General features: G+C 43.7%; 1 protein-coding gene across 1 annotated transcript; it reads right to left on the bottom strand.

Annotated features, from left to right (window-relative positions):
• Positions 1-2,995: 2,995 nt before the first annotated feature.
• On the bottom strand, positions 2,996-6,672 carry LOC140074629 (nmrA-like family domain-containing protein 1). The gene is made up of 5 exons (XM_072119675.1): positions 6,514-6,672; positions 5,053-5,291; positions 4,577-4,826; positions 3,705-3,895; positions 2,996-3,421 (listed from the first exon to the last, which is right to left on the bottom strand). Exons 1-5 carry the CDS (start codon positions 6,551-6,553, stop codon positions 3,242-3,244), a joined length of 900 nt encoding a protein of 299 aa, XP_071975776.1. The 5' UTR covers positions 6,554-6,672; the 3' UTR covers positions 2,996-3,241.
• Between the last annotated feature and the right edge of the window lie 7,169 nt (positions 6,673-13,841).

Here is a 13,841-nt window from a genome sequence, read left to right as displayed (position 1 = left end):
CTCCTCCGCCCATGGCTGGAACTTGGGTTGAGCTTTTAGGTGATCTCCATGTCGCGGTCAGGCTTCAGACAGAAGAACCTCAACATCTTGAACACCTCTGCCACCCCAGGGAAACCGAACTGCTCGTAAACCTCAGATGTGATCTGCGGGGGTGAGGACAGGTTATAATAAAAGGGAATACCAGCTCTTTGTCAGTCTACAAGCCATTGCTTCCTGGTATCAGCCATTTCAGGGTTTACTGTAGGGTTTATCAGCGACATTAGATTAAAAAAACTGCTCCCCCCAATAGAAATACGGTTCCACAACGCAAACCAGGGCAATTATGAATGCAGCTCTGGTTGTGATTGGAGCATAAATATCTGCATACGGCGTTAATTATTCTTTAAAACAAAGAATGGTTACTATAAAATGTAGCGTCCCTTTAAGAAAATGAGTCCTCTCCCAGTTTAGAGAAATAATTGATATGGTGATGGGTGACATATGGCTGCTATTAAATGGGGTGTGTTTGTCACCTTTGCGTCTTTGAAGTCCTCCTGCGGAGTTGTAAAACTGGCGTAGTAGTCTGGGCGTCTCCAGGATGCATTGTACTCCGACCTCCACTAAGTCATTGGATGATACCTAGAGAGTAGTCATCATTGTCCTGGTTCTTGTGGGGCCTGAAGAAGGTCAGCAGGTTCTCATGGGGACCCCGATCTCCTGGAGATATTCCTTTACCTACCCCTTTCCATCAAAATGCAGGACCTCCAGCTTCCCCCTGTCAGTTTCTGCACATTTTCCAGGCCACTGAAGACCCCAATCTTCAGGCCGAGACGCTTGGGCACATCAGAGATAATACATTTGTGATGACTATTCGCCGTCTCCTACAGTGAAGTGTCTGAAGACTATGAATTCACAGTTGTCCTTCCACCATCCACCACCCAAGCTGCCAAGTTCTACTGTGGCTGGAGAGTCAAGAGTGGGAGATAGATGCCAAAGAGGGTGTCCCCCCCCCCCCCCCCATAGATGGCAAGGGGCTCACAGACCGAAACATGTCCCATCCTTCCTTGTATGCACGGCCATACTCTATGGAGAGGGGAGGGGTCACCTCTATAGTGTGCCGGATGTATGCCCACCCGGCTACTGCTGGGTGGGCATACGTTTGTGTAAATGCGGCCTAAGAGAAGAGAGCCAGTCATCCAAATGGTGAGAGGCCACTCCTGTGGTCTAGAGGGCAATCTGAGACAGAAATACACAGGGGTGTAACTAGAGAGGGTGCAGTCACTACGGGGCCCAAGAGGCTTAGGGGGGCCCAAAATGTGTCACTTTTGCATATGAGAAAACTAGTACCATAAACCATAGATCATAGGCAGGGGCCCGGCACAGACTTTGCACTGGGGCCCAGCAGCAAGAAGGCATAGCGGCTATTTTGTGGGATAGTAAATTCAAAAGAGCTGGATCTAGCAGAGGAGGGACGTTGATTGAGGCTATGGTGAAAGTGAACCCCCAAAGTACACAGTGATGAATTACATAACAGCCGGAGTGGTCAGAGGCCCCCTGTGCATCCTGTATAGGGAGGGTCTCCGAAATAAGCATAAAGCTCCTCTAGCATAGACAGAGTATGATAAATGCTACCCCCCAGCTACCCGGGCCTGACTTTGTCTAGTATTAGGGAACATTGAGGAATGGAGTTTAGACCACGGACATTCCAACGTAGCATTGTAATATGAGATATCTCACCGGAAAGGAAATGGGAATGTTCGGAAGATCAGTTGCCTCCTCAGGGCAGGGGAAGAGAGCAGACGCAGACGTCCAATAGGCCTATACCCAAAAACTAGCTAAATAAACAGGAACTGTTTTCCCTAACTGAGTCTCTACTAGACAGCTGTGTCCCAGGACCCCAACCAATATTATTAATAACCAACATCAGGAGGGGGGGGGGGGGGGGGGCGTAAGGGAAAAAGATGGGAAAGGGGGCAAAAGAAAGAAGGGAAACAGTGGTGCTTCTGGTGCAGTCACTGTGTACATACATGACATTACTTATCCTGTACTGATCCTGAGTTACATCCTGTATTATACCCCAGAGCTGCACTCACTATTCTGCTGCTGGTGCAGTCACTGTGTACATACATGACATTACTTATCCTGTACTGATCCTGAGTTACATCCTGTATTATACTCCAGAGCTGCACTCACTATTCTGCTGCTGGTGCAGTCACTGTGTACATACATGACATTACTTATCCTGTACTGATCCTGAGTTACATCCTGTATTATACCCCAGAGCTGCACTCACTATTCTGCTGCTGGAGTAGTCACTGTGTGCATACATGACATTACTTATCCTGTACTGATCCTGAGTTACATCCTGCATTATACTCCAGAGCTGCACTCACTATTCTGCTGCTGGTGCAGTCACTGTGTACATACATGACATTACTTATCCTGTACTGATCCTGAGTTACATCCTGTATTATACCCCAGAGCTGCACTCACTATTCTGCTTCTGGTGCAATCACTGTGTACATACATGACATTACTTATCCTGTACTGATCCTGAGTTACATCCTGTATTATACTCCAGAGCTGCACTCACTATTCTGCTGCTGGTGCAGTCACTGTGTACATACATGACATTACTTATCCTGTACTGATCCTGAGTTACATCCTGTATTATACACCCCAGAGCTGTACTCACTATTCTGCTGCTGGTGCAGTCACTGTGTACATACATGACATTACTTATCCTGTACTGATCCTGAGTTACATCCTGTATTATACTCCAGAGCTGCACTCACTATTCTGCTGCTGGTGCAGTCACTGTGTACATACATGACATTACTTATCCTGTACTGATCCTGAGTTACATCCTGTATTATACTCCAGAGCTGCACTCACTATTCTGCTACTGGTGCAGTATATACATGAGTTACATTTTGGTATGTAGCTTCTCCAATGTCAAATATAAAATTATCTGTTCCACAACTAGAGATGGATAAAATAGAGGCCGATGTCAGAATTCAGAAGAATTATTTTATTAACACAAAAAACATTCATGGTCACAGGTTCAGTGTATGACTGTTCTGGTGCAGAGAACATTTGGGCAGCTTTAACAGAACTAGAGTAACAGAGAAAGGAGGCGTGGTTTATTTTTACCATGTACTGACAACAGGTTTCTATGGTTACATTCTTCACTAGTTTTGTTAAATCAGCCCCAATGCTTTCTTATATAAAGCGCTTTGCAAGAAAAGTGCTATAAATTACTTCACAAGTCCTTAAAGGCCTCCTTGTTCTCCTCCGCCCATGCCTGGAACTTTTTGGCCTTGGGGTTGAGCTTTAAGGTGAGCTCCACACTGCGGTCAGGTTTCTGACAGTAGAATCTGAACATGTTGGCCAACTCCGCCGCTCCGGGGAAGCCGAGCTTCTCATATGCGTCAGGGGAGATCTGTGGGGATAAAGACAGGATATAGTAAATGCAGCTCTGGTTGTGTTTGGAGCATAAGCATTGACGATTAATGGGACGTAATCAGATCTTTGTATGAACAGAGCAGATATATTATGTAGCGTCCCTTTAAGAAAACGGTTAGTCTTCCAGAGCCATTTACTATATGGAGCAGGATGCAACATGGCTGCCATTAAAGGGACGGGTATATATCATTTGAGGGTGGAGCCTCTGAATATTTTTCCATGGTGAGATGTGGGATGAAGAAACTGTTATGGGATCTCACCTTGGCGTCTCTGATGTCCTTGCCGGTGACTTTGGATAAGATGGCGGCATACTGCGCCACGGTCAGCTTCTCCGTGCTGAGCCCGATGTCCTTCCCCTTGTAGTCTGATGGAGACTTCAGGATGCTGACAACCACACCGCCCAAATCTTTCACCGAAAACCCGTCTAGAAGAACGTCCCCCATCGGGATAGCTGGAAAGATATGGGGAGTTAAGAAAATGTCCTGATACTTTGTTACAGTGTGTCAGCGAAGGGAACATTCAGAAGAAGCCGACGTAAACCAAATGAGTCCCCCACATCATTACACTATATGTCATCTGAATGTTTGCTCCGTATTTCCATATTCTGGAGTTGAGAACTGGATGCAATTGGAACAAACCCGCAGCTATGAAAGCAATAGATATATGAGGGATTTGAACTTTTGCATGATAACAGCAAGCAGAGATCTTTAAAAGTATAATTAAAGGCAGTATATGAGAATTATAGTAACCCTCCCCCGCCTTTGTAATCATGGAAATAATTACTCCAATTACATCCAGAGCTGCATACACAGAGGTAGGTTTGTTGCAGAAATTTGTGAAACATTGTGTCCCATAGATCTGTAACGTTTGCTTTCATTTTGCTGTATGTGAATAAAACTGCAGCAGTTTCTTCACCTTAGAAATATAGTTACATGAGAGATTTGAATGCAGCTCTGGGTGTGACTGGAGTATATAGTGAATTGATGTTCTAAGAAATCTGAATGCAGCTTTAGGTGTAGCTGAAATAAGAATTAATAAATGTATATATTGTATATTGATGTCCTGGGATATATGTTTGCAGCTCTGGGTGTGACTGGAGCATAAGACGTGGTAAGATGAACATTTCTTATACCTAGAGAGAAGCTGTCGCTGTCCTTGTTCTTCTGGGGCCTGAAGAAGGTCAGGATGTTCTCGTAGTAACTAGGGAGCCGGACGCTAGTCATGGGGACCCCGATCTCTCGGAAATATTCCTCAATCTCCCCCTTCCCATCAAAATGCAGGACCTCCAGCTTTCCCTTGGTCAGTTTCTTCACATTCTCCAGGCCGCTGAAGACCACAAACTTCAGGCCTAGACGCTTGGACACATCCGCAATCAGTTTACCCTGGAGAAAAAAATATGTACAAAATCTGTGTCATACCAGGATTTATACCAATGTTCAGCCTGCGCCCCCTGATTCATGTATAAGAGTATACAGTATTCTGAATCTTGTTATGGATAATTACATCACTTACTGTTGCTCCGTGTCAGTCTGCACTGTAGTTCTGGCATTCTATTCCTGAACCAGGGAGGCTCAGGATGAGCAGAGATGTTACCGCGCATTTCTTTACCTGTTTTATTTCCTTGTCTTTGCTGAAATGCTCCCAAAAGTTGGTGACCAGGAAGGCTCCATAGGCTCCGCTCAGTGCGGCCTCCACGCTCTTCTCATCGTCCAGATCGGCGCACACGACCTCCGCTCCAGACTCCTTCAGCTTCGCTGCTGCAGGTTTGTTGGCGTCTCTGGTCACTGCCCTGACAGCAAAGGTCCCATCCTCCAGGAGAGCGGTGGCGACTGAGCCCCCCTGAGCCCCTGCAGAGGATACAAGAATGATCTTTAACTGCACAATGAGGCAGCTAACCAATTTTGCTATTTAGGAAAGCTCGTTGACAAACATATCCAATCTGAATAGTCACCCAGCTCTCCCAGAGCACCCAAATGAGGGAGCAGACTGTCCATTAATGAACCTGGGAAAGCTGGGTGAGCACACAAGGGGCTAAACTATAACATTGCACCATTAGGGTATGTGTACACTGTGACAGGAAAAGGAAGGGACTGGAGCATCAGCCGCTGTCCTCAGAACAGTGAAAGAGTGAAAGTTCTCACATAAGCAGATTTGGGTGCAGGCAGAGCCTTTCACAGTTTGTGGTATGGCACCCAGTCCTGAGGCCTCCTCATGTTCTCCTGTTTAGGAGACGGTACCCACCTAGCGTGCCCAAACCATCAAGATGAGGTGCCTCTGCACAAGACTGACAGTATATGCACCCACACCATACTGGTTATCACCCAACTTTCCCAGAATCGTAACGCAAACTTGAAGACGACACAGGAACCTGAATAACAGTAACGCTGCACATTGCCCCGGGTACCAGCAGTGCCAGGCAGGTGCCAAAGTAATTTGGGAAGCAGGAAGGAGTTTTATCCTGCGGGCAAAGTCTGCAGTGTGCCAGAGGAAGATGGCAGAATAGAAGGTACTCGGTCATTTGTCTAGGATCTGCCACTACGGCAGACTATAGGTCTTCTCTTACGCAGATAACAATGGGCGCTATACAATGGAGCTGACAGCTGGAACATGGGCATCAGGTCTGCTCTGACGCAGATAATAATGGCGGCTGTACAATGGGGTTCACTAGCTGGATTGTCTGTGCAGCTGCACCAGTTCTTATAGTGCCAGGGAGTCCTTGCGTCATATTTTCTGTATGATGCAAGGACTCTCGTGCTTTGCAACTGTGGGATCAGAGTTCACACGTTGCAGTTAAAACTGTATCATTAATAACTGGTTTTAACTTCAGTTTCTTCATTTAGCAGATGAAAAACATTTGTTGAACGGGATACGACTACAAAATCAGACACTGCTCCAAAAGAAACATCAAAACTGATTGCAGTTCTAGATGATGCACTTGAGATGTGTGAACGCAGCCTGAGAGTGCAGCACAGAATCTGTGTCCACATATTATCCTCTCCAGACCCCTCCGCCTACAGGGAGAACATTCCCTCATCCATAGGACAGACGCTCCCCTTCCCCCGCACTCACCTGTGGCTCCAAACACTACGATCACTTTCTGGTCAGACATGGTGGAGAATCCTGTGCAGGTATACAGCCCAGAGCGGAGCGGAGCTGTATATATACTTCTCCCGGCCCTTCTCCTTCTCCCCTCCCTTTCATTAGGATCCAGCCCAGTGTCACTGTGACTCAGCACTACACACAAAAGACAAGAAGAGCCTCAGGGGTCCCCCAGAAACACAAGCCCACCATCCCAAGACTCAGTGCCCTTTCTGCCCCCCTGATATCAGCAGACAGTCACAGTTTATTCAGCTTCCAGAAGGCATTTTATTGCAAATGAAGAGTTATTATTCTAGTATAAATCATATATCAGCCAGTTGTCCATCCAGAGCTTGCTGGTGTATAAATGAAATACCAGCAATACATGGCCAGCTATACCAATATAACAGGGAAAAGGTTAATGGTAGATATATTTATATCTGCTGTTTATGGCATTCTGGGTCTGGGGAATGCGAGATGACCCCCAATTATATGTTAAGTAGAAAAATATAGATTTGAAGTCACAGAAAACTAAAATAAATTGAAAGAAGACGACTAAAAGATTTACTTTTGGGGGATTTGTGCCTGCCCGTGCCTCATAGTCATGTGTTATGTGCAGTGTATCTGAAGTAATTATAGAAAATAACTCAGATAAATCATGCGTTACAGGGGTGTCGGGCTCAGGCATTGCCCTCATGAGCTGTGGTACATCACACATTGTAGACAGACTTGCTTTGGCAGTCTATCATTTACTGACAGCAAGCAGAGATGGTGAGGGAATAAATATAGAAGGTCTTATTTGATTTCACATTGCAAATAGGCCCCGTTGTTCACAGCAACCAATCACAGCACAGCTCTCATCATATCAGGGCAGGTTAAGAAATAAAAGCTGAACTCTGATTGGTTGCTATTGGTAACAGGACAAAAGGTGAGAAATCAAGGCCTAAAGTGCAGCAAAAACTTAAAGTTGAGTTTATTATATGAATTTAAAGTCGAAAATAATAAATAGCAAAAATATGTAAGAGAGGAAGGTCCTTTCCTGGTGGTCTCAACACTTTTCCTACTCTGAGGGACCACAGAGCTCTAGAAAGTGCTGGAGGCTGGTTGGTTGTATGTTTACATCATATTTGTGGAGCCATTTTGTTGGTTTGATCAGCGTCTGGATTTTTTTTTCTTCCATATTTAATCCAATAATATAATTTAAAAAATTAAAAATATTAATACTATAAAATATTGACCTATAAATTATACATATATAATATGTCATATTGATAATCTTTATAAGGAGTCACATTTCTATAGACAACGCAGTCTTGGTGTATACAGTCACAGAGCCCTGAATATTGGCAGGGAATACGGTCACATGACCCGCGCGGCGTCCAGCCATGTAATCGGCTGTACTGATGTGTGCTTTATGGTGTCACTCTTACATAATAGACTGTGTACATGGTGTAATCCTCTGCAGCCGCCTCATACAGGAGACATCTGCCACTGGAAGGAAGAAATAGGATACTAGATATGACTTTTCTGGCAGCCATCCTAAATTATACTCCAGAGCTGCAATCACTGTTCTGCTGGATGTCACATAAACTCCTTTATTATTATATAATATCAGTAACCTTATACCCACAACACCCTCTAGCAGTGACTTGCACCATATGTTACTGTTCACATTGTTTGGAGGATTTTTGCCATATCATCACAGTTATACAGAAAAGTGTAACCACCAACCAGAAAAACCAGATCCATCATATCAGAAATTGCATCACCCGTCCTCCTGACTAGAAAAAAAACCAGAAATACCGTACATAAAAATACCATTCCAACGTTACATAAAACTACACTAATATAACATCAGCATTATACATAATAATATATTAGCATAAAAATAATGTAAAAAAAATCTAATGATAATATAATAATAAGATAATGCAGTAATAATATATCGCAAAGATAATCTACAATAATGTAACTTAAAAGTAATAATATAAAAATACATAATGATACATGTACAATTAGCAAGCATAACATAGTAATAACTTAATAGTAAAATAAGGCATATATTATAAGATACTGCAATAATATACAGTTTGGTAGAGGTACCATATATACTCGAGTATAAGCCTAGTTTTTCAGCACAAAAAAATGAGCTGAAAACCTAAACTCGGTTTATACTTGAGTAAAAAAAAATATAGGTTTTACCAGGTTTTTGTGGTAAAATTAGGGGCCTCGGCTTATACTTGGGTAGGCTTATAATTTGGTATGTACGGTAATTGTCGTTATAGTCATCACTAAGGAAAAAAATTAGACATCACCACTAGGGGGAGCTCACTACAAACAGATTATACATCACCACTAGGGGGAGATCACTACATACAGATTATACACCACCACTAGGGGGAGATCACCACATACAGATTATACAACACCACTAGGGGGAGATCACCACATACAGATTATACAACACCACTAGGGGGAGCTCACTACATACAGATTATACACCACCACTAGGGGGAGATCACTACATACAGATTATACACCACCACTAGGGGGAGATCACTACATACAGATTATATACCACCACTAGGGGGAGCTCACTACTTACAGATTATACACCACCACTAGGAGGAGATCACTACATACAGATTATACACCACCACTAGGAGGAGATCACTACATACAGATTAGACACCACCACTACGGGGAGATCACTACATACAGATTATACACCAACATTAAGGGGAGATCACTACATACAGATTATACACCACCACTATGGGGAGATCACTACATAAAGATTATAAACCACCACTATGGGGAGATCACTACATACAGATTATACACCACCACTAGGCGGAGATCACTACATACAGATTATACACCACCACTACGGGGAGATCACTACATACAGATTATACACCACCACTACGGGGAGATCACTACATACAGATTATACACCACCACTAGGAGGAGATCACTACATACAGATTCTACAGCCACCACTAGGAGGACATCACTACATACAGATTATAAACCACCACTAGGAGGAGATCACTACATACAGATTATACACCACCACTAGGAGGAGATCGCTACATACAGATTATACACCACCACTAGGAGGAGATCACTCCATACCGATTATACACCACCACTAGGGGGAGCTCACTACATACAAATTATACATCACCACTAGGGGGAGCTCACTACATACAGATTATACACCACCACTAGTGGAAGATCACTACATACAGATTATAGACCACCACTAGGGGGAGAGCTCTACATACATATTATACACCACCACTAGGGGGAGATCACTACATACAGATTATACACCACCACTAGGAGGAAATCACTACATACAGATTATACACCACCACTACGGGGAGATCACTACATACAGATTATACACCACCACTAGGGGGAGATCACTACATACAGATTCTACAGCCACCACTAGGAGGAGATCACTACATACAGATTATACACCACCACTAGGAGGAGATCACTACATACAGATTATACACCACCACTAGGAGGAGATCGCTACATACAGATTATACACCACCACTAGGAGGAGATCACTACATACCAATTATACACCACCACTAGGGGGAGCTCACTACATACAAATTATACATCACCACTAGGGGGAGCTCACTACATACAGATTATACACCACCACTAGTGGAAGATCACTACATACAGATTATACACCACCACTAGGGGGAGATCACTACATACAGATTATACACCACCACTAGGAGGAGATCACTACATACAGATTATACACCACCACTAGGAGGAGATCACTACATACAGATTATACACCACCACTACGGGGAGATCACTACATAAAGATTATACACCAACATTAGGGGGAGATCACTACATACAGATTATACACCAACATTAGGGGGAGATCACTACATACAGATTATACACCACCACTATGGGGGGATCACTACATAAAGATTATAAACCACCACTATGGGGAGATCACTACATACAGATTATACACCACCACTAGGGGGAGATCACTACATACAGATTATACACCACCACTAGGCGGAGATCACTACATACAGATTATACACCACCACTACGGGGAGATCACTACATACAGATTAAACACCACCACTAGGGTGAGATCACTACATACAGATTCTACAGCCACCACTAGGAGGAGATCACTACATACAGATTATAAACCACCACTAGGAGGAGATCACTACATACAGATTATACACCACCACTAGGAGGAGATCGCTACATACAGATTATACACCACCACTAGGAGGAGATCACTACATACCGATTATACACCACCACTAGGGGGAGCTCACTACATACAAATTATACATCACCACTAGGGGGAGCTCACTACATACAGATTATACACCACCACTAGGAGGAAATCACTACATACAGATTATACACCACCACTACGGGGAGATCACTACATACAGATTATACACCACCACTAGGAGGAAATCACTACATACAGATTATACACCACCACTACGGGGAGATCACTACATACAGATTCTACACCACCACTAGGGGGAGATCACTACATACAGATTCTACAGCCACCACTAGGAGGAGATCGCTACATACAGATTATACACCACCACTAGGAGGAGATCGCTACATACCGATTATACACCACCACTAGGGGGAGCTCACTACATACAAATTATACATCACCACTAGGGGGAGCTCACTACATACAGATTATACACCACCACTAGGGGGAGCTCACTACATACAAATTATACATCACCACTAGGGGGAGCTCACTACATACAGATTATACACCACCACTAGTGGAAGATCACTACATACAGATTATACACCACCACTAGGGGGAGATCACTACATACAGATTATACACCACCACTAGGAGGAGATCACTACATACAGATTATACACCACCACTAGGGGGAGCTCACTACATACAGATTATACACCACCACTAGGAGGAGATCGCTGCATACAGATTATACACCACCACTAGGAGGAGATCACTATATACCGATTATACACCACCACTAGGGGGAGCTCACTACATACAAATTATACATCACCACTAGGGGGAGCTCACTACATACAGATTATACACCACCACTAGTGGAAGATCACTACATACAGATTATACACCACCACTAGGAGGAGATCACTACATACAGATTATACACCACCACTAGGAGGAGATCACTACATACAGATTATACACCACCACTAGGAGGAGATCACTACATACAGATTATACACCACCACTAGGAAGAGATCACTACATACAGATTATACACCACCACTAGGGGGAGCTCACTACATACAGATTATACACCACCACTAGGAGGAGATCACTACATACAGATTATACATCACCACTAGGAGGAGATCACTACATACAGATTATACACCACCACTAGGGGGAGCTCACTACATACAGATTATACACCACCATTAGGAGGAGATCACTACATACAGATTATACATCACCACTAGGGGGAGATCACTACATACACATTATACACCACCACTAGGCTGAGATCACTACATACATATTATACACCACCACTAGGGGGAGATCACTACATACAGATTATACACCAACACTAGGAGGAGATCACTATATACAGATTATACACCACCACTAGGGGGAGCTCACTACATACACATTAAACATCACCACTAGGGGGAGATCACTACATACAGATTATACACCACCACTAGGAGGAGCTCACTACATACAGATTATACACCACCACTAGGGGGAGATCCCTACATACAGATTATACACCACCACAAGGGGGAGATCACTACATACAGATTACACACCACCACTAGGGCGAGATCACTACATACAGTTCATAAACCACCACTAGGGGGAGCTCACTACATACAGATTATACACCACAACTGGGAGGAGATCACTACATACAGATTATACACCACCACTAGCGGGGGATCACTACATACAGATTATACACCACCACTAGGAGGAGATCACTACATACAGATTATACATCACCACTAGGAGGAGATCACTACATACAGATTATACACCACCACTAGGAGGAGACCACTACATACAGATTAAACATCACCACTAGGAGTAGATCACTACATACAGATAATACACCACCACTAGGGGGGAGATCACTACATACAGATTATACACCAACATTAGGGGGAGATCACTACATACAGATTATACATCACCACTAGGAGGATATCACTACATACAGATTATACAACACCACTAGGGGGAGATCACTACATACAGAATATACACCACCACTAGGAGGAGATCACTACATACAGATTATACACCACCACTAGGGGGAGAACACTATATACAGATTATACACCACCACTAGGAGGAGACAACTGCATACAGGTTATACACGATCCAGTAGGGGGAGATAACTACATACAGATTATACACCACCACAAAGAGGAGCTCACTACATACAGATTGTACATCACCACTAGGAGGAGCTCACTACATACAGATTATACACCACCACTAGGAGGAGATCACTACATACAGATTATACACCACCACTAGGAGGAGATCACTACATACAGATTATACACCACCACTAGGGGGAGAACACTATATACAGATTATACACCACCACTAGGAGGAGACAACTGCATACAGGTTATACACGATCCAGTAGGGGGAGATCACTACATACAGATTATACACCACCACAAAGAGGAGCTCACTACATACAGATTGTACATCACCACTAGGAGGAGCTCACTACATACAGATTATACACCACCACTAGGAGGAGATCACTACATACAGATTATACACCACCACTAGGGGGCGATCACTACATACACATTATACACCACCACTAGGAGGAGATCACTACATACACATTATACACCACCACTAGGAGGAGATCACTACATACAGATTATACACCAACATTAGGGGGAGATCACTACATACACATTATACATCACCACTAGGAGGAGATCACTACATACAGATTATACACCACCACTAGGGGGAGATCACTACATACAGATTATACACCACCACTAGGTGGAGATCACTACATACAGATTATACACCACCACTAGGGGGAGATCACTACATAAATATTATACACCACCACTAGGGGGTGATCACTACATACAGATTATACACCACCACTAGGGGGAGATCACTACATACAGATTATACAACACCACTAGGGGGAGATCACTACATATAGATTATACAACACCACTATGAGGAGATCACTACATACAGATTATACACCACCACTAGGGGGAGCTCACTA

This window comes from Engystomops pustulosus, chromosome 8 (assembly GCF_040894005.1).
Source record: "Engystomops pustulosus chromosome 8, aEngPut4.maternal, whole genome shotgun sequence".
Classification (NCBI taxonomy): Eukaryota; Metazoa; Chordata; class Amphibia; order Anura; family Leptodactylidae; genus Engystomops; species Engystomops pustulosus.
Note: the sequence above shows the minus strand (reverse complement) of the source record. Positions and strands in the feature narration are given on the sequence as shown.